Source organism: Typopeltis vanoorti, chromosome 10 (genome assembly GCF_054136105.1).
Source record: "Typopeltis vanoorti isolate ZY-2024b chromosome 10, IOZ_Tvanoo_1.0, whole genome shotgun sequence".
Classification (NCBI taxonomy): Eukaryota; Metazoa; Arthropoda; class Arachnida; order Uropygi; family Thelyphonidae; genus Typopeltis; species Typopeltis vanoorti.
Window position 1 is genome coordinate 10,359,035 of NC_143558.1, and position 23,600 is coordinate 10,382,634.

Below are 23,600 nucleotides of genomic sequence, written 5' to 3' on the forward strand. Positions count from 1 at the left end.
GGGATCCTAGGAACACAAAATTGTTAACTGCTTCCATTTTCTCCCTATCTACTTCAAAATCATTAAGTTCACATGTTGCCATAACTTTTGTCTTTTTGGGGTTAAGTTTAAGACCATATTTAGCACTTTCTTCTTTAACTTTCATAATAAGTTCCTTCAATCTTCTTTTCATTCTGCTAGCAAGGGTGGTATCATCTGCATACCTCAAATTATTAATATTTCTTCCACCAACTTTAATTCCAACAGAAGAATCCTCCAGCCCTGCCATTCTTAAAATGTATTCACTGTACAAGTTAAACAGGTATGGAGATAAAATACATCCTTGTCGCAGCCCTTTACTTATTGTGAAATACTCAGTTTCTCCAAGATCTGTTCGGACAGTAGCTTCTTGTTTATAATAAAGATTCCTCAGAAGGATAATGAAATGCTCTGGGACTCTTATTGTTTTTAACACATTCCACAGTTTCACATGATCTATACAGAGTCAAAAGCCTTGCTATTGTCAAGGAAACAAAGGTGGACATTTTTGTGATATTCCTGTGCTCTTTCTATTATCCATCTTACATTGGCGATTTGATCTCTTGTTCCTCTGCCTTTTCGAAATCCTGCCTGTTCACCTGGCATTTCTCTCTTCATGAATGGTTCCAGTCTTTTCTGAATGATCTTAAGTAAGACTTTACTTGCATGAGAAATCATTGCTATAGTTTTGTAATTTTTGCACTCTCTTGCATCGCCTTTCTTTAATAAAGGTATATAAACTGATTTTTTCCATTCCCTAGGCCATGTAGTTGTGATCCAAATTTGCTGACATAAAGCTGTTAAAATTTTAACTGCCTTTTCTCCCAGGGCTTTGAGCAGTTCAATGGGTATTCCATCTCTTCCTGGTGCTTTCTTACTGGATATTTGTTGCAGTGCCCACCTCACTTCACTTTCCACTGGTACTGGTTCCTGTGTATAATTCTGCTCTTCTAATTTCTCAGTAATTTTGGAGTCATTTCTGTAAAGGTCTTCTGTATACTCTTTCCATCTTTCTTTGATGTCTGCAGCTTCTGTAAGATATCCTTTGTGTTTACTTTTCAATATTATCACCTTGGCACTAAACTTCCCTGTTAGTTCTCTGATGTTTTTGAAAAGATCTCTTGTTTTTCCTTTCTTGTTTTGGTCTTCTATTTGTTGGCATTCCTGGTTAAAATATTTTTCCTTGTCTCTTCTGGCTTGTCATTGAAACTCTGCATTCAAATTTCCTGTGGCCTTCATTTTCCTCCTTTCCTGAGCAGTTTTGATGGTATCTTCTGACAGCCATTTGGACTACTTCTTCTTCTTACGAATTGTTGGAATATTCTTCTTTGCTTCTGTTTTAATTATATCTTTAATCTCTTTCCATAGTTCATCTGGTTCTCTTTCGCACAAATTGAGTGTGTTGAATCTGTTCTGTATGCTAATACTGTATTCAACTGGTATGTTTCCAAGATCATATCTGATAGACATTTGTGATGTTTTCAGTTTCCGTAGTTTCCCATGTATCGTAGCCACTAATAACTCATGGTCTGTTCCACAGTCTGCACCTGGAAAAGTCTTGACATGTCTGGAAAAGTGGGGTTCCACGGGGCTCAGTACCAACCTATATTGTTTAACCTTTATGTCAATGACATTGTCAGTGGATTGCAGAGGGATATTCAGTTGTTTGCAAATGATGTGAAGCTGGGAAGAGTTATTGGTAATAGTGCAGATGTGCTAGTCCTGCGATAGGATTTGAATAAGCTAGACAGATGGGAAAATGAATGGGGGTGTCGGTTTAATGCAGCAAAATATAAGATTTTGAGGTTTGGGACAAATCAATGGGATGCTGCATACTCTATTGGAGGACCTATACTGCTATTTTCAAATTTAAACTGTTGGAGGAAGTAGGGGAGACAAGAGATCTGGGGGTTGATGATTGATAGAAACCTGAAATTTAAGGGACATTGCAAAGATGGTGAAGGTAACACAGAGGATTGCTGCAATAATGAGAAGGACGCTGATCTGCAGAGATAAAAGAGTTATCATTCCGTTGTATAAGAACCTGATCAGACACACTTAGACTATTGTTCTCAGATTTGGTGCCCAGAATTTGAAGGGGATAAATTAACTGTGGAAAGGATATACAAAGGCAGATAACAAAGACAGTTTCAGGACTGTACAATGTTAGTTATGAGGATCAGCTGAGGGAATGTGGACTGCAGAGTTTGGTGGATAGAAGGAGAGGTGATATGATTGAAACTTTTAAACTGTTTATTTATTCATATAGAGTTTTCTCCCCTGTCCCTATTGGGGTGAGTTGAGCCCCTCAAGGGGGGGGGGAGTAATGTATTTATGGCAACCCTGTAACCACCTCTCAACAGTTTAAAAGTCCTCGCAGACTTTTAAACTGTTGAGAGGTGGTTACAGGGTTGACACTGGGGAGTTCTTTCGCTTGGTTGAACAGTGGGAAGGAGTGATGACAAGAGGCCATCCCTGGAAGTTACGAAAGGAAACTGTGAGCAAGAGGGTGAGGAGCGGTTTCTTTGCATGGAGGGTGTTTGAACCGTGGAATGCATTGCCTGATTGAGTGGTGAGAGCGAGAATGGTCAATGAGTTTAAGGAGTGGTATGATAGACTTTGTTTCCTAGGATGGACCTCCTGCAGTGAGTCTTTCGACTCCTTGGAGGCCTAAATAATAATAATAGTAATAATAATAAAGGAGTCTTTAAGAAGGCTTTTTTTTTATATTGTTTGATTTCATTATGACAGTAGCATTTTTCCTTATGTACTTTGGTTATAATGTTTTTTGTTTGTTATATGAGATTTTTAAGCCTAATATTTCCTAAATTGGAATGTTGCTCTTAAGAGGTGATGATTTTATTCGTAGATACCATGTTTGATGCTGGTCACAAATTCTAGAACAAGCACTTTCCAAGCGGGGGGGGGTCTTAAAAAATTATGACCTACCTGTAAGTGGCTGCAATAATAATTCACTATTAATTATAATTCGCTAGCAATGGTGGGGATATGTTATGCTTTTGTAGAGCAGATTTTTCAGGTGATGGTTTTATGGTTTATAGGTTTCATTAACTGAAATTTAACATACTGAAATTTTTTAGTTCTCACAGCTTTGGAGATTGTGTTTAGCATTGAAATATCAGTAAGATCAATATATTATTTATTTTCCTCTGGTGTTATTTATACTGTGAAACACTGTCATGAATAACAACCAACACTCAAGTTTGTATGTATTTTTTACACATGCTGTTTAAGATCATACCACCGTTGACTAAGATTAATTGACTTTGGGTTATTCGGTAATTTGAAAATAGCAGATTTCTTCTATAGACATAAAAATATACCTAAATGCTCCTGGAGGCAAGACACTATAAAACTATTATTAATTACATAATGGGAAATTTAAAAAAAATTAACATAATAAAAATGTCCAAGTTTACAGAGGGTTTACATTTAGACATATAACCTGTTGATCACTCAAAATAGCTCAGAATAAAGACAAATTAAAAAAAAAAATGAAATGCATTAGGGTAAAAAAGAAAAGATAATTTACTAGGATATAGAAGAAAATGAATATATTGAAATAAAATGCAAAAATATATGAAACAGTGTAACGTAGGGTTGCTAATAACAGCTTTGGTAAAAGGTGGTGGTGGCGGGGATAAATGACACGGGAAAAGGGGCATCATAATTGAATGATATTAGGTAAAGATAAATGAGAAGGGAAGTTAGAAAACACAATCATCAACATATAAAATCTTAAATTACCTGAATTCGGAAATTAAAGATATAATAGATATAAGTTAAAAAGAATGGAATAATTTTCATGAAAATTTATGGAAGGATAATGATTTGGCACTCCTAATATATATAAGTAACAATAAAAAGTAGAAACTATTACACTAGATGCATTACCTGAAATTAAAAAGCAAAAGCATGGAAATGTTGGTATAAATATGGAATCATTTAAATATGCTGGGTTGGAACTGCACAGGAGATTTTAAATCTAAAAATCTGTTTGGATTTTTAAATTTTAGATTCTATGTGACTAGAAGAAATCCATTATATCATAGATTATGCTATAATGAACTACAGTAGAACCAGTACTATTATAAGTTTGCTGTTGACATCACAGCAAATGACATTATAAGTATTAGATAAAGGAATGGCAAAAAAAAAAAATCCCATATTGATGACAGAATGGTGTTTGTTTATGAGAGAAACCATACATTATTATTATTATTAACATCTGACCTCAATGGAGTCAGAGAAACTCATTGTGGGAGGAACACACTATCATACATAAAGCTCATCCAACCATGCCTAAAACTGATTCAGCATGTGTCTACATTCACAAACCATTCAGGCAGTGTATTCTATTCACCAACCAGTCTCCATACAAAGAACCTTTACCTCACTCCTCTTCCCATACCTTCCTTATACTACAAACCTTCTCCACTATGTCCTCATCAATCTGAAAACCTGGTGACCAAATCTGTGCACAGTAGTCAATGTGTGGCCTGATCAAAGCCTTATACAAAGGAACCATAACCACTTTCCTTCTGCATGTCAATTTCCTCCTCATTATTACCATAATCCATTGGAATGTTCTTACAATTTTAGCAGTGTGATCTCTGTCCATCATTACTCCCAGAGCTCTCATCTCCTCCACCTTCTTCAAAATTTCTCTATTAATTGTATACTCTGCATCCTGACTTTGGCTACCAAATTTCAAGACCTTGCACTTCACAGCATTAAATTTAAGTTAAGTAACTCCAGTTAAGCTGGCCTAGTTGGCCAAGTGGTCAGCGTATCTGCTCTTCAAACCCTTGGTTGATTCAGATGCAGGATTTGAGCCTGCAACCTTTTGGCTGCAGCTTTGAATCCTGCCATGAACATGGATGTTTGTGATTATCTATGAAAATACTAGTGGTGATGATGGGCGGTAGATGCTGTTCGTGTAGGTGATGATGGTAGTTGCGGTTCGTTGTAGTTAGCCCTTCCCAACTAGACAATCAGCAAAGAGCAGTACATCTCCAGTTAAGCCGATCCCAGTTTAGGTCTCCTGCGATGAATCTTCCGACTCCATGGAAGAGCCCATACAATAATAATAAAACATTTAAATATATTTCAAATGATTTAAAATGAATTTTAAAAGAAGGATTGCTGTTTAGTTTATTGACAAAAATATAATAAAAGCTTATAAAGAGTATTATTAAAACCAAATGATAGAAAAATTATATCTATAGTAAAGTATTTTGTACAGACTGTTTTTTCCCCTCCTTTTTTTTGTAATCTGTGCTCAACAGATTTTTTGTTTGTTTATTTATACATATTTACATACATATAAAAATTTATACCTATTTATACATATTCTTACAGTTTCCAGATCATGGATTAAACAGGCTTAATGAGCGTTTGATTCTCTTTCGCCACAATTATAGTTCCTCCAACATGCTTGTACCAATTAATGCAGCTTCTGATGTTATGGAAGGTACTCTAGTTGAAGTTGTACTTTCAGGTAATTTATAAATTAAGATAATTTCTTTTACTTTTTCTTGTTATTATTGTTTTCTTAACCCTCATGGAGTCACAAGACTCATTGCAGATCACCACCAGTGAACATAGTCTATGATAACATAGACTGAACATAACTCAAGGTTCTGGAGATGGTTATGATGTGGGGCTTTTTCTGTTGGAAAAATAACCAGTTATGGAATGAGACCCTGATATTGATGGAAGGTTGGGTGTCCTCCAAAGAATATCTGAACATTGTTGCCGATAAAGTCCATCCTGCAACGTTGACTTTTTATCCAGCAGGTGACAGTTGTTTCATGGTTGTCCATTATGCAAGATTGTTCAGCTAGCATGACAGAAACTTCCGCCATCTTTCTTGGCCACTCCAAACCCAGATCTGAACGCAATTGAGAATTTATAGGACATGTTAGAAAAACAGAAACAACAACAACAAAAAAAAAAAGTCAGAGACCAAAGTTCTCTTCCGTCAAATCTGAGCTAGTTAAAGGACTGTCTGATGAACTTTCCTGGTATGTTGTAGACATAGATGCAATCCAATACATTGTGGAATCTATGCTAAACCAATTATGTGCTGTAATTTGGGCTAAAGGAGGTCCAGCATGGTATTTATTAAAAGTTTCTAATTCAGTGGCTGGTATGTGTAGAACCTTATATAAAGAACACTGGATGGGTTATCATACCTGAACAATGAAATTAAAGAAGTAAGTAATATGTATATCATAAGTAAAAAGGAATGGAATAATTATTATGAAAACTTATGGAAAGGCAATGATTCTAATACTCCTAACATAATAATAGGAGGTTTAATGGAATATTTAGGACACTAGGAAAGTATTAAAAACTAATTCAGTGCTTCCAGTAGTTTGTATGTCACTAAGGCATCTTCAGGGATTATAAATAATTCTTGTAATATACACACAAAGACAACATAATACTAAATGAAACATGTGGGTGACTCTAAAGTCCTATCTAGGTGGTGTGCTCTCTATGGGCGTTTGTAGGTGGCCAATTATTGTTTCCTAAATTTTGGGACATTTTATGCATCCATATTTATTTAAATTCGGTTGATTTCTGATTGACACATGAATAGATAGTAACAAATTAGAAATCATAACATATTACATTAATTAATTGAAATTCTGAAGCAAATAAAAAAAAACCAAAGAGGCACCAGGAAATGATGAATAAATATGGAACTAGATGTATACGTAGGTTTCTGTGGTTAAGCAGTTCTGTAGGTAGTTTTCAGTATTGAGACCACATTGTAATATAAAGAGTTTATTAAAAATAAACAATTAAAACCCGAGAAGTTTCGTGCGTCATAAGATTTACATCATCAGGGTTAGTAGTACATAAAAGTTGTACACAATGAAAGCCCATTAACGATTAATTACACATATTAGATGTTTCTGATTTTAAGAGGAACCTGTGGCATAGTAAATTAAATAATAAAGAAACACGTAAAAACCACAGTGATATCTTTAATTAGTAAAAGGACAAATATTTCGTACTAAAATTAATAGTACATCTTCAGTGTCTGTTACAGTAATAGGAATGGAATACAAGCAAAACGTTCGGTGGATCACCTATTAAAATACAATTGTTACCACGTGCTAGGAAATAATAGAAAATAACAAATTTAATCTATTAAGATAAATGGATTTTTACATAAGATAAAAGTCTCCCAGATCTTTGAGAGAGAAACACAGTCATTTCTATTTAAATTTGGCCGGTGTAAGATAGTTTAATGGAATCAAATGATTACAACTCTAATCAAATCCAACAGACACTTGACTCTTATGTTCCAATACCTACAGTTTCTTCAACAGTCCGCAGAGTTCCTATTCCGTACATTCCAGGAATCTCAGAACCTATAGGTAGAATTCTGAAAAAGTATCAATTGATTCCAATATATATTCCTATCAACAAAATTTCTTCTTTATTACCTTCTACAAAGGATAAACTGTCTTCTCTGTCTTTGGCTGCGTTTACCAAATACCTTGCGAATGCGATGTCTCTTATTTTGGACAAACTGGCCGTTCTTTGGGAAAAAGAATAAAAGAACATCAATATTATATTGATTATAACAAATCTCTGAAGTCTGGTCTGGCACAGCACAGTATTGACTCTACTCATAGTGTCCAGTGGAATAAAGCTGTTCTCCTCCATAGATGTGCAGATTTAAATATGAATGCTTATTCAAAGAAAGTTGTAAAACTATCTTACACCGACCGAATTTAAATAGAAATGACTTTTTCTCTCTCAAAGATATGGGAGACTTATTTTATCTTATGTAAAAAAACCATTTATCTCATCATCATCATCAAATTCCTGCCATGAAAAAAATTACATCATTATTAATTTCCTATCTACAATTTTCCTCCAAATCAGTCTGTTACTTGTCAAGACTCCAACATTATCAGATCTTATATTTCTATCGTCTAAGGCACTTTGTACCATATCAACTTGGTCTTCCTCCGGGTCGTGCTGCCAACCTGGCAGAGAACACTTGTTTTGCTAATCTTTCCTCACCCATTCTGTTTAAGTGACCATACCACCTGAGATTAGCTCTGCTAACGCATTCCTGGATGCTGACAATGTCAAGTTCTTTCCTAATATCCTCATTTTTTAATATGATATTGCCATTGATGCCATCTGTTCATGCCTATAATCTTTCTCAGGACTCTCATATCTGTGGTCTCTAGTCATTGGTCAAGTGTTTTACTTTTGACCCAGCTCTCAGATCCTTAAGTTAAAACTGGTTTGAACACTGTCTTGTATACAGCTAATTTAGTGTTCCGACTAATTTCTCTCTTATTCCATATGAATTTATTCAATTGACTTCCCACCATACAAGCTTTGCTGATTCTATCGTCTATTTCTGTATTTAATTTACCATCTTCAGTAAAAATCGTGCCTAAATAGCTGAAATGTTTTACTTGTTCCACAGGTTCTCCATTCACAACACAGTTGACATTTTCAATGATTCTGCCTATTTTCATTGGCTTTGTCTTTTTATTGCTGACCTTCATACCATATCTATTACAACAGCTATTCAATTTAGTCAGAGAATCTTGCAGACTTGAAGCGGATTTATTTAGAAGTATAACATCATCTGCATAAAGCAAAGAGCTTACATTAACATCTCCAATTTTTATATCATGTTTAATACCACTTTCCTTCATAATGTGATCCATATAGATAATGAATAACAGAGGGGATAATGTACATCCTTGTCTCACACCAGATTTAACATTAAACCATCTTCCTCTACTTCCTTCAATTCTAATAGCAAACTTACAACTCAAATAAAGACTAAGTATTGCTTGATATAATGCCCCATTGACACCATATAACTGCAGCGTATTGAATAGCTTCTCTCTCTTGGCACCTTGTCATATGCCTTTTCGAAATCGACAAAACTTAAATACAGATCTTTGTTATGTTCCCATGCTTTCTCGACTATTTGTCGTAAAGTGAAGATCTGATCCTGACAGTCTCTATTTGGCCTGAATCTAGCTTGTTCTTCACCAAGCTTTTCTTCCATAATTCTTCTCAACCGTTTCTCAAGTATACTTGCATAGATCTTGCCAGGAACACTCAGTAGGGAAATACCTCTGTAATTCTCACATGCAGTTTTATTTCTCTTTTTATATATGGGTACTATGAGAGCTCTACTCCAATCATTGGGAATTCGTCCCTCTGTCCAGGCTTTCTGAACTATGCATTGCAGCCACTGTAAGACTCTTATACCACCATACTTCAGCATTTCTGGTCGAATATCATCTACTCCTGCTGCCTTTCCACATTTCATGCCTTTGATGGCTTTTTCTACTTCAAGTATGGATATGTATTCCTGACTGCATGCCTTGTCAGTGTTTTTTACCACTGTGCTGGCATCACTGCTTGTTTCATTTAGCAGTTTTTTCAAAGTAATTACTCCTTACCTCAAGGATATCTTTTTTTCCCGTTTTCATGTCACCTTTATCATCTCTAATTCCTTTTACAGCACTCTTTCCTCCATTCCTAAGCTTCTTCAACAACCTTCAGAATATTTTGCCACCTTCTTGATATTTATTTTCTATATTCTTGCCAAAGTCCTCCCATGACTTTTGTTTATCTAGTTTCTTAATAGATTAAATTTGTTATTTTCTGTTATTTCCTAGCATGCGGTAACAATTGTATTATTATTATTATTATTATTATTATTGTTCCGGGAAACTCCAAGGAGTCGACAGACTCATCGAGGGAGGCCCTAACATCATGTCAAGAACAAATATTCAACATTCACACAGTATCTATCATACCTTGCCTTGAACTCATTCACGGTTGTAACACCCACAACAGACTCTGGAAGCTTATTCCACTCATTCACCACTCTCCAAGTAAAAAACCTAGCTCTAACACCCTTGTCAACCATGCTCTTGCCCAGCTTCCATGCATGGCCCCTAGTCCTCCCACCACCAGTGATATTTTCAAAAATATCTTCTGGATCAATCTTATAAAAACCCTTCAGTAATTTGAATGTCTCAATCATATCACCCCTCCTTCGCCTGTCATCCAATTTCTGCAACACACAAATCCTCAACCTATTCTCATAAAGTTCATTCCACAGACCTGCTATCATCTTGGTCACTCGTCTCCTGACCCTCTCCACTTCCTCCCCATCACGAAGAAACCCTGGTGCCCATAACTGGGCACATAAGTCCAGATGGGGTCTTATCAAGGCTCGATACAGAGGAACAACAACTTGTTTGTCTCTGCATGTTAAAGTATTTTTCATAAGCCAAGTGATTTGGTGAGCTGTTTTAGTCACTTTTGCAATGTGTCCCCTAAACTTCAACTCCCTATCTACCAACACTCCCAAATCCCTGGCCTCATCAATCTCCTGGAGTACGGTTCCACCAATGCGATATACTGCTGCTATTCTTTTCACCCCAAAGTGCATAACCTTACACTTTGCCACATTAAATTGACATCCATTTTTCCTAGCTCAGTCCTCCAAACTATCCAAATCATCCTGTAAAATTTTGACATCCTGTGCACTCACAATTGCTCTACCCAACTTTGCATCATCAGCAAACAAGTGAACACTTCCTCTCAAATCCTTTCCAATATCATTGATGAACAAATTGAAAAGCAGTGGTACAAGAACAGAGCCCTGCGGCACTCCACTAGTCACATGGTGTCTTTTAGACTCCACTCCTGAATAAACCACTCTCTGGTATCTCTCCTTCAACCATCCTCCTATCCATCTCACTAACCCTATATCTATCCCCATCTGCTCCAGTTTACTGATTAGGGTTCCATGTAGTATCCTATCAAAGGCCTTGTCAAGGTCCAGTAGTATCACAGTAAACCCATTACCCCTATCCAGTTCAGCCGTCACTGTGTTATAAAATGTGAGCAAGTTACTGAGGCATGATCTACCTTTCACAAAACCATGTTGTTCCCTATACAATATCCCATTTTCATCTATCCAATCCTGTATTCTTTTCTTGACTAATTTCTCTAAGACCTTGACAATGATTCCTGATATGCTAATCGGTCGGTAATTTACAACAGCAGTCTTGGAACCACCTTTATGCAGTGGAACTATTTTCCACTCCCCCTCGGGACTAACCCAGACCCGAGATTCAAAATTAAACAAAATGGTCAAGGGTACTGACAATTCTTTAGCTGCTTCTCGTACAACACGAGCTGGTATACCATCCAATCCCACAGATGTATTGACATTGAGGTTATCCAATAGACTACTCACCTCCACTTCATTCACCACAATTCCCGTATAATCTACTGGTTTAATCGTTTCTGCAATGTCACCACCTGGATGATATATTCTTGCAAAGTGCTCACTCAGTAACTAAACTATCTCAACTGATTCAGTTACCTCCCTACCATCGGCATTCTTTAAAATCATTCTGCCATGTATATTTTTCCTTTTACTTGCTATATATCTAAAAAACTGTTTAGGATTCTCTTTAGCCTGCATGGCCAATGTTCTTTCGTAATCCTTTTTTGCTTTTCTTACCACACTCGTCACCCTTCTGGCCTGTGCTTTCTACCATTCATGTGCCTGCCGGTCACCTTTCTCCTTAAATTCCCTCCATAGTTGTTTCTTTTTTTGCAGCTCAAGCTTAATCGTGTTATTCATCCATTTAACCCCTACTTGATTTATTATTCGGACTCTAGGTATACAGTCAGCCATTGCTTCATGCAAGCACTTCATAACTATCTCCCATGCACTATCAACTTCTAGTCCTTGCAGTTGTACATGCCATGGCACTGAACCAATCAAACTCATAAGCTTGTCATACTTTCCAGCCCGATAATTCCACATGTACCCTGTCTTAATTGAAAATTCTACACCTTTAGCCACCTCCCAAGTCAAGACCCTATGATCACTCTCACCAATTGGTGGCAATATGGTCATATTTGTTACAGCCAAATCCTTAGATGTAATTACTAGGTCAAGCACTCTCCGACCCCTAGTATTTTCCATTACATGCTGTCGCAGATAGTTATCCCTTAATAATTGCATAAAATTCAATTCCTTCCTCCCGTGTGTCCACTCCTCACTCCAATCAATGCGACCATAGTCGAAATCTCCCATAATAATCACCCTCCTTCCACCCATTTCTTCTATTTGCTTGTGCATACTGTCACCACCATCTTTTCCATCGCCTGGTCTATTGCAGCACCCAATTGTATATTTAGTTCTGCTAGCCACACTCTCACACCAAATGGCCTCAAATGTGCTCTTTTCTCTATCCTGCAATTCAACTTCTATTCTCCTTGGCTGTAGCTCATCAGTTATCATCAACAATACTCCTCCCCCCATTTTATTCTCTCTGTCATTCCTGAACACACTATACCCATCGCATTCAATCCCACTGGCTATATCATCTACAGTCAGCCATGTCTCACTAATACCAATAACCTGTGGTCTGGAAGTGCCAACCATGGCCAAAAACTCTTCCTTCTTGTTCCTAATACTCCTAGTATTAGTGTACATGAATTTAAGACCCCCATTAGCCCCAATCCTTGATGCCTTATATTAACTATCCCACTCTGATTTGTTGTCCTTATTTGCTCTGGCATATTATATTCATTCTTACATTCAACTGCCTCCCTAAGGACTGTATATCTACCCCCCCCCCTTTAATAAATCTAGTTTCCATGAATTGGCACATCCACTACATTCAGCAACACTTTCTCAAGTCTTCTTACACCATAACCATTCAAATGCAAGCCATCCATCTTATACAGATCCATTCGCCCATCAAACTCACTCCACACGTCCACAAATTCCACACCACTCGTAATACATAACCCACGTATAAAGTCATTCGCAATTATGGCCCTCCTTTTAAACATTTCACTGTCATACCGTTGCAAAAGACTAATCATTCTAACTCTCTCACTCTTTTCTTTTGCTACCTCAAACAATTCATTCATGTCTTCTATCATTTCCATTTTATCTCCTTTCAAATCATTCTTACCTGCCACAACAATCATTTCTTTCACCCTTTCCTTTTGCTCTCTAATAGACTCGGTTACATCCTTTATGGTCACACCAGGTTGGTACGATTTTGTCAAATCCTCTACTAACACACCTTGTACTAACAAGTCTCCATACAGCACTCTATCCTTCATTTTGTTCATGTTCACATTCATATGTCTATTTTTCCTGTCATACCTTTTATTATTGGTTGGTTCATTCAGTTGACTTTTGTTCATGCACTCTAGCTGCTGTTTTGCCCTTTCTATCGCACCATTCAACAACGCGATCTCACTCAATGCATCTATCTCATCTTTTTTATTCTCTGAGAAATCATTAATACTATCATTCACACTTTCTATATTCACTCTCACAATTCTCATGTACAACCTTGCCATTTCTTGTCATATCCCTATTTTCTTCATTCTGAAGTTTGACAAAAATATCACACTCACGATCCGAAATACATTTCAATTCCTCATTCTCCCTACATTTTCTACACACATTCAATCCTTTATTATCTTCTAACCACACTCCAACCGCACTCCGCTAAACGTACATTTCACAGCTAGTACACTGACTCATTTCTTTTATACTACCGTTCTTTGATAAAGATGGAGAACCATCATTACTGGCCGCCATTTTCCTTCGTACAGGTGCCATACTTATTTGCAACGTGTTTTATCAAATTATAAGTTATAACACACCAAAAACACACAAACAGACGCACTAAAATACGCAAGGCAAACAAAACTACGCAATATTAAGTAATTTTATCAATGGTAACTGAAAATAGTACTTATCTTATCAGGAGCTAGCACGAACACTACTCACTACGATATAACCTCGAACTCAAAAACCCCAAGTATTTTAATAGGTGATCCACCGAATGTTTTGCTTGTATTCCATTCCTATTACTGTAACAGACACTGAAGATGATGCTATTAATTTTAGTACGAAATATTTGTCCTTTTACTAATTAAAGATATCACTGTGGCTTTTACGTGTTTCTTTATTATTTAACACATATTAGATGTTTTTTATAACTTCACAACTGTTAAATAATTGATAAACCAGAATACAAATGATGCATTCATTACTGTATGCATGTTGGAACATTGCTAGTTGGTGCTGTCACGTTTTGTGGTACCATATGCTATATCCTAGGTCCGTGGCAGTTAAATTTTTGATGAAAACAGAACCATACTTGATGTGAAATTAAGCCTTGATTTTTATTGCATTGTGTAGGGATCCTAATCATTTGTGAAGCAGTTATTATCAATTTATGACATTTCTATTTGTTGCCAGAGTACTTGATGGCCAGTAGTGGTTGTGGAATGCCAGGCTTGATTTATGCTCTCTTTTTTTTTCAACATCTTTTATGTGCTCAGGCATACGGATCTCTCATGACCTTCCCGTCTGGCCAACACAACAGATGCTACAAGAGCAATAAATCTCATAGATTCATAGAGCAATGAATTTCATTATTGAGGGGGGTGATGTCGTGGTGGTTTGGTGGATGTAGGAATCAAGATTTTTTTTTTTTTTTTTATGAAGGTAAACAAAAGGTACATTTATGTTGTACTTGCAGAGCAACACAGCCACTTTGTCTGTGACATTCTCGATGTAAGGTAGCATGATCAGTATACACTTTTTTACATAAAATAATAGTAATATATATATTATGACATTATTACAGACCCCATTAACATCAAACAAGGAGTAAGGCAAGGATGTGTGCTGTCACCTCTTCTTTTTAACATATACTCAGAAGCCATATTTCAAAAAATCTTAAAAGGAAGGGATTAATGTAAATGGTGAAATCATCAGTAACATCCGATATGCTGATGACACAGCTCTTCTGGCTGACAATATTCAGGATATTCAAAATATTCTGGAACTAGTGAATGAAGAGAGTGAAATAAATGAGATTAGAAAAAATATCACCAAAATTAAATTCATGGTCATAAGCAAGAAACCAATTCTTAATTCATCACTTTCTTTAAATGGGAAACGGGTCCTTGTTGGGGATCTAAATAGCAGAGTAGGAAATGATTGTGAGACATACAAAAATATTTTGGGAAAATTTGGAGAAAAGAGCAAAGCTAATAATAATGGCAAATATTTGTTGGATTTCTGATCAGGACATGGACTGGTTATTACTAACACCATGTTCCAACATAAAATGTGCACAAATTCACATGGAGCGAAGAGGCTAGGAATAAGAAAAGTCTCATTGATTATGTTATTGTTGATAGTGATGTTTTCTCCCTGGTGCAGGGAGAAAATCCAGAGTGTACAGAGGATTTGAAATTGGAAGTGATCACTATCTAGTTTTGAGCAAGATAAAATTGGATTTCATATTGAAAAGAATAACATGTAAGAAAGTTTTAAAGCGAATAAAAGTTGAGCAGCTCTCAGATGCGAACTGTAGACTAAAATACACAAAGATTATTGAAGAAAAAATGAAAGAGTTTGAGAACAGGAACCTTGGAGATTCAGTGGCAAGCCTTGAAGAAAACTCTGATTGATTCTGCCAGAGAGGCATGAGGTTAGGTTGTCTGTAAGGATAAAAAAATCAGAACTCCCTGGTGGACACAGGAAGTTAAAGAGGCAGTGAAGGAAAAGAAGAAAGCATATCAAAAGTTCTTGTCAAATAAGTCAGCTTGTGCTCTTAGAGAATATAGAGACAAATGCAATAATGCTAAAAACTGTGTAAAACTAGCTAAACAAAAGTCATGGGAAGACTTTGGCAAGAATATAGAAAATAAATATCAAGAAGGTTGCAAAATATTCTGGAAGGTTATTGAAGAAGCTTAGGAATGGAGGAAAGAATGCTGTAAAAGGAGTTAGAGATGATAAAGGTGACATGAAAACTGGAATAAAAGGTATCCTTGAAGTATGGAGTAATTACTTGGAAAAACTGCTAAATGAAACAAGCAGTGATGACAGCACAGTGGTAAAAAACACTGACCAGGCATGCAGGCAGGAATACATATCCATACTTGAAGTAGAAAAAGCCATCAAAGGCTTGAAATGTGGAAAGGCAGCAGGAGTAGATGATATTCGACCAGAAATGCTGAAGTATGGTGGTGTGAGAGTCTTACAATGGCTGCACTGCATAGTTCACAACGCCTGGACAGAGGGACGAATTCACGATGATTGGAGTAGAGCTCTCATAGTACCCATATATAAAAAGGGAAATAAAACTGAATGTGAGAATTACAGAGGTATTTCCCTACTGAGTGTTCCTGGCAAGATCTATGCAAGTATACTTGAGAAATGGTTGAGAAGAATTGTGGAAGAAAAGCTTGGTGAAGAACAAGCTGGATTCAGGCCAAGTAGAGGCTGTCAGGATCAGATCTTCACTTTACGACAAATAGTGGAGAAAGCATGGGAATATAACAAAGATCTGTATTTAAGTTTTGTCGATTTGGAAAAGGCATATGACAAGGTGCCAAGAGAGAAGCTATTCAATACGCTGCAGTTATATGGTGTCAATGGGGCATTATATCAAGCAATACTTAGTCTTTATTTGAGTTGTAAGTCAGCAGTTAGAATTGAAGGAAGTACAGGAAGATGGTTTAATGTTAAATCTGGTGTGAGACAAGGATGTACATTATTCCCTATGTTATTCATTATCTATATGGATCACATTATGAAGGAAAGTGGTATTAAACATGATATCAAACTTGGAGATGTTAATGTCAGCTCTTTGCTTTATGCGGATGATGTTATACTTCTAAATAAATCCGCTACAAGTCTGCAAGATTCTCTGACTAAATTGAATAACTGTTGTAATAGATATGGTATGAAGGTCAGCAATAAAAAGACAAAGACAATGAAAATAGGCAGAATCATTGTGAATGGAGAACCTGTGGAACAAGTAAAACATTCAACTATTTAGGCACAATTTTTACTGAAGATGGTAAATTAAATATAGAAATAGACAACAGAATCAGCAAAGCTGGTATGGTGGGAAGTCAATTGAATAAATTCATATGGAATAAGAGAGAAATTAGTCAGAACGCTAAATTAGTTGTATACAAGACAGTGTTCAAACCAATTTTAACTTATGGATCTGAGAGCTGGGTCAGAAGTAAAACACTTGACCAAAGACTAGAGACCACATATATGAGAGTCCTGAGAAAGATTATAGGCATGAACAGATGGCATCAATGGCAATATCATATTAAAAACGAGGATATTAGGAAAGAACTTGACATTGTCAGCATCCAGGAATGCGTTAGCAGAGCTAATCTCAGGTGGTATGGTCACTTAAACAGAATGGGTGAGGAAAGATTAGCAAAACAAGTGTTCTCTGCCAGTTTTGCAGCAAAACGGCCCAGAGGAAGACCAAGATATAGGTGGATTGATACGGTACAAAGTGCCTTAGATGATAGAAATATTAGATCTGATAATGTTGGAGTCTTGACAAGTAACTACTGATTTGGAGGAAAAATGTAGATAGGAAATTAATAATGATGTAATTTTTTTCATGTAGTACTATTATATCCTGTACACCCCTTGAGAGTACATAGCTGATATTTGATGATGATGATGGAAAGAGTGACAAAGTTTAAATATCTCAGATGCTGGTTAAATGAAGAATGCAATCCAGAAATGGAAATAAAAGTTAGAATTGAAATGGGAAGAAAAATTTTCTCCTGATGAAATCAACACTGTGTAACCGCAACTTAAACTTAGAGCTTAGAGTACGTATGGTAAATTGCTATGTGTGGTCTATACTGTTGTACGGTGCAGAAACTTGGACCTTGAAGACAACATCAATAAAAAAACTTGAAGCCTTTGAGATGTGGTTATACAGATGAATGTTAAAAATCCCATGGACAGCAAAAATGTCCAATCAGGAAGTACTGGAACAAATGGCAAAATCACGTGAACTTTTAGTACCATAAAAAGAAGGAAAACTGCATATCTTGGTCACCTATTTCGTAATGAAAAATATAAAATACTTCAGTTGCTTATAAAGGGAGAAGAGAAGATAAATGGAAGAAGAGGACAAGGAAGATGAAGAAAATCTTGGCTGGCAGACATCAGACAGTGGACTGGCATGAGCTCTGAGGGACTGTGTAGAGTGGCTGAGTATCGTTCAAAATTTGCCAAGGTGGTTGCCGACCTCCGATAGGAGATGGCACTCAAAGAAGGGGTGCTTAAGGGTCAAAGCTGTATAACTGAGAGGAGACCTCCACATAGCCTTTAAAGGAATGCGGAGAACCGACCAGGGCTTCTGACCTAATGTCCAATCCTCACCTTCTCGTGGTGCACCCTGTTGGGTATCTACTTTGATACTGAACGAACGAGGATGGGCTGACAATTTGGGATTTAGCCGACCAAATTGTATTCTTATTGGTTAAACCAAAATAAAAAATGATGGTACAACATGACAAAATTTCATGCCGGCTGGGGCGTCGCCCGGTTAAACAAGGCCCCCGTTGTTTTTGCCAGGGAACCAGGGCGAACAGCGAAAAGTCAGCTACTGGAACAAATCTGAAAACAAACCCCAACTCAACATCACCAGAGTTAAAGATCGGTACTATCAACGTAAGAAGCCTGAATGGCAAAGAAATGGAGCTAGCTGAGGAATTAGATAAGTACCAGATCGACATAATAGGGGTGACTGAAACAAAAAAGACCAAAACTGGTGAGATCTTTCTGAGCAATAAATACAAAATGTTATATTCAGGCAATAACAATCAAGGAAAAGAAGGAGTAGCAATAGTATTCAACACAAAATACGAGGCTAATCTTCTTGAATGGCAGTCAGTCTCAAGTAGAGTAATGTGGGCAAATATGAGAATGGGGAACTGGACAATGAGACTTATTTGTGCCTATGGTCCCACAGAAGGTTCTACTAAGGTAGAAGTGGAGGAATTTTTTGAGGCTTTAGAAAAAGCAACTGACACAATGAAAAAGGAAAAGTTGGTCCTTGTTGGGGATCTAAATAGTAGAGTAGGAAATGATTGTGAGACATACAAAAATATTTTGGGAAAATTTGGAGAAAAGAGCAAAGCTAATAATAATGGCAAATATATTTGGATTTCTGCTCAGGACATGGACTGGTTATTACTAACACCATGTTCCAACATAAAAATGTGCACAAATTCACATGGAGAGAAGAGGCTAGGAATAAGAAAAGTCTCATTGACTATGTTATTGTTGATAGTGATGTTTTCTCCCTGGTGCAGGACACCAGAGTGTACAGAGGATTTGAAATTGGAAGTGATCACTATTTAGTCTTGAGCAGGATAAAATTGAATTTCATATTGAAAAGAATAACATGTAAGAAAGTTTTAAAGCGAATAAAAGTTGAGCAGCTCTCAGATGTAAACTGTAGACTAAAATACAGAAATATTATTGAAAAGAAAATGAAAGAGTTTGAGAACAGGAATCAAACCTTGGAGATTCAGTGGCAAACTCTGAAGGAAACATTGATTGAATCTGCCAGAGAGGCATGTGGTGAGGTTGTGTGCAAAGATAAAAAAATCAGAACTCCCTGGTGGACACAGGAAGTTAAAGAGGCAGTGAAGGAAAAGAAGAAAGCATATCAAAAGTTCCTGGCAAATAAGTCAGCTTTTACTCTTACAGAATACAGAGACAAATGTAAGAAAGCTAAACAGTGTGTAAAACTAGCTAAACAAAAGTCATGGGAGGACTTTGGCAAGAATATAGAAAATAAATATCAAGAAGGTGCCAAAATATTCTGGAGGTTGTTGAAGAAGCTTAGGAATGGAGGAAAGAGTGCTGTAAAAGGAATTAGAGATGATAAAGGTGAAATGAAAACAGGAGAAAAAGATATCCTTGAAGTATGGAGTAATTACTTTGAAAAACTGCTAAATGAAACAAGCAGTGATGACAGCACAATGATAAAAAAACACTGACCAGGCATGCAGTCAGGAATACATATCTATACTTGAAGTAGAAAAAGCCATCAAAGGCTTGAAATGTGGAAAGGCAGCAGGAGTAGATGATATTCGACCAGAAATGCTGAAGTATGGTGGTATAAGAGTCTTACAGTGGTTGCACTGCATAGTTCAGAAAGCCTGGACAGAGGGACGAATTCCCGATGATTGGAGTAGAGCTCTCATAGTACCTATATATAAAAAGGGAAATAAAACTGAATGTGAGAATTACAGAGGTATTTCCCTACTGAGTGTTCCTGGCAAGATCTATGCAAGTATACTTGAGAAACGGTTGAGAAGAATTGTGGAAGAAAAGCTTGGTGAAGAACAAGCTGGATTCAGGCCAAATAGAGGCTGTCAGGATCAGATCTTCACTTTACGACAAATAGTCGAGAAAGCATGGGAATATAACAAAGATCTGTATTTAAGTTTTGTCGATTTGGAAAAGGCATATGACAAGGTGCCAAGAGAGAAGCTATTCAATACACTGCAGTTATATGGTGTCAATGGGGCATTATATCAAGCAATACTTAGTCTTTATTTGAGCTGTGAGTCAGCAGTTAGAATTGAAGGAAGTACAGGAAGATGGTTTAATGTTAAATCTGGTGTGAGACAAGGATGTACATTATCCCCTCTGTTATTCATTATCTATATGGATCACATTATGAAGGAATGTGGTATTAAACCTGATATCAAAATTGGAGATGTTAATGTCAGCTCTTTGCTTTATGCGGATGATGTTATACTTCTAAATAAATCCGCTACAAGTCTGCAAGATTCTCTGACTAAATTGAATAGCTGTTGTAATAGATATGGTATGAAGGTCAGCAATAAAAAGACAAAGACAATGAAAATAGGCAGAATCATTGAAAATGTCAACTGTGTTGTGAATGGAGAACTTGTGGAACAAGTAAAACATTTCAGCTACTTAGGCACAATTTTTACTGAAGATGGTAAACTAAATATAGAAATAGACAACAGAATCAGCAAAGCTGGTATCGTGGGAAGTCAATTGAATAAATTCATATGGAATAAGAAAGAAATTAGTCGGAACACTAAATTAGCTGTATACAAGACTGTGTTCAAACCAATTTTAACTTATGGATATGAGAGCTGGGTCAGAAGTAAAACACTTGACCAAAGACTAGAGACCGCAGATATGTGAGTCCTGAGAAAGATTAGAGGCGTGAACAGATGGCATCAATGGCAATATCATATTAAAAATGAGGATATTAGGAAAGAACTTGACATTGTCAGCATCCAGGAATGCGTTAGCAGAGCTAATCTCAGATGGTATGGTCACTTAAATAGAATGGGAGAGGAAAGATTAGCAAAACAAGTGTTCTCTGCCAGGTTGGTAGGAAAACGACCCAGAGGAAGACCAAGATATAGGTGGATTGATACGGTACAAAGTGCCTTAGATGATAGAAATATAAGATCTGATAATGTTGGAGTCTTGACAAGTAACAGACTGATTTGGAGGAAAATTGTAGATAGGAAGTTAGTAATGATGTAAATTTTTCATATAGTACTATCATATCCTGTACACCCCTTGAGGGTACATGGCAGGAATTTGATGATGATGATGATATATATATATATATATATATAAATAATTTCTGATCATCATTGAATTAATTCACCTGTTCATGACTTCTATCTCCATCATGCATTTTTCTTTTTGTCGGCAGTTCTTAATAACGAATAATATATATTTTGCATATGCTAGTATTTTGTTAAGAGATCACCAGATGCAGTCTTCTTATAGTATATAGAAGGATTAATTTTTATTCAGAAAGAAACGAATTTTTTATTTACTTCATCTATTCTTTCCAAAGATTGGAATGAAAATATCAGTATATATAGTGAAAAATATCCCATCCCCAACAGACATTGTACTGCAGATGCAATTAGAGACAATTGCATCTGCAGTACAGTGCAGATGCAATGTGTTGTGTGTAATTCAATGAAATGGTCCTACTTAATGGAAAAAACTCCTCTTCTCCTGCAGATACTATACAGCATCATCAAACACAGTTTCAAACTATGTCGTCCTAACATCCTCTTTCAAATTTTTGTAGAAAATATTTGTGACAACTGTTTATAATGCAGTCCATGTTCCAATTATTAGAAATGGATACTTACTCTGTTCTTGACAGAGATCCAACTCGTGAACTCCATAACCATACAAACAACCTTCTAAGAACAACTACAGAGTTTTTTTTAGAAATATCTGTCTCTTCGTTCACTTCATCCTTTAATCCCTCAATTATGTGGATTACCAAAAATTCACAAAGAAAATACTCCACTGAGACCAATTGTAGAAGGCACTGATTCACCTACTTATAAACTCTCAAAGTATTTACCAAATCCCTAAAATGCTTATTTGGCTCAACCTCCTCTTTCCTCAAAAATTCTGTTGATTTCGTTTCTAGTGTTAAAATCCTACATATTCAAAAATAAGAAATTATGCTAGTTTTGATATTGTTTCCCTCTTCACGAATGTGCCTACAGAAGTTCTTACTCTGTTAAAAGATAAATTATAAAAAAAAAAAAAAAATGTAATGTCGTTATTAACCCATTGTGTTAATTCTCGTTATTTCCAGTTTAAAGATGGCCAATCCTTTCATTGCCCATACTGGTGAATTTATATTTGGAATCTTTTGAAGAAAAAGCTATCTCTTCATTTCCATTGAAACCTAGATTGTAGAAACGATATATAGGTGACATCTTCCTAATCTGGAGTCATGGATACAAGTCTTTAAAGAATTTCCTAGACCACCTCAACAGTCAACACCCCAAAATCCAATTTACTGCAGAATTAGAGATTGATGGCTCTCTTCTTTAATTTCTCAGATACACTTTTCTTGTATATCTGAGAAATTAAAAATCTCCATTTACAGAAAACCCATTCACACCAATAGATATCTCCATGCATGGAGAAGGACACTCACTTGCAGAGATAAAATGGTTATCATTCCGTTGTATAAGACTCTGATCAGACCACACTTAGACTATTGTTCTCAGATCTGTTCCCCAGGATTTGAAGGGGATAAATTAACTGTGGAAAGGGTACAAAGGTGGATAACAAAGATGGTGTCAGGACTGTACAATATTAGTTATGAGGATCAGCTGAGGGAGTGTGGACTGCAGAGTTTGGTGGATAGAAGAAGGAGAGGTGATATGAACAGACTTTTAAACTGTTGAGAGGTGGTTACAGGGTTGACAATGGGGAGTTCTTTCGCTTGGTTGAACAGCGGGAAGGAGTGATGACAAGAGACCATCCCTGGAAGTTACGAAAGGAAACTGTGAGAAAGAGGGTGAGGAGTGGTTTCTTTGCATGGAGGATGGTTGAACCATGGAATGCATTGCCTGATAGAGTGGTGAGAGCTAGAACGGTCAATGCGTTTAAGAAGTGGTATGATAGACTTTGTGTTTCTTAGGAGGGACCACCCTCGTTGAGTCTTGATAGACTTGTGTTCCTTAGAAAGGACCTCCTATGATTTGTCTTTTGACTCCATGGAGGCCCGAATAATAATAATAATAATGCACAGTCCCATCTCACTATCCACCTCAAAAAGTTGGCATTATTTCTATGCTAGGCAAACATGTTCGCTCCC

The 23,600-nt window shown here is 36.6% G+C and overlaps 1 protein-coding gene across 1 annotated transcript in view; it reads left to right on the forward strand.

Annotated features, from left to right (window-relative positions):
- Window positions 1-23,600, forward strand: part of LOC150102169 (serine/threonine-protein kinase D1-like) — a 250,179-nt gene that overhangs the window by 21,446 nt on the left and 205,133 nt on the right. Inside the window, exon 3 of the mRNA XM_090399630.1 lies at window positions 5,401-5,539. Coding sequence (XP_090255756.1) covers window positions 5,401-5,539 — 139 coding nt within the window. The remainder of the gene's footprint in view (window positions 1-5,400; window positions 5,540-23,600) is intronic.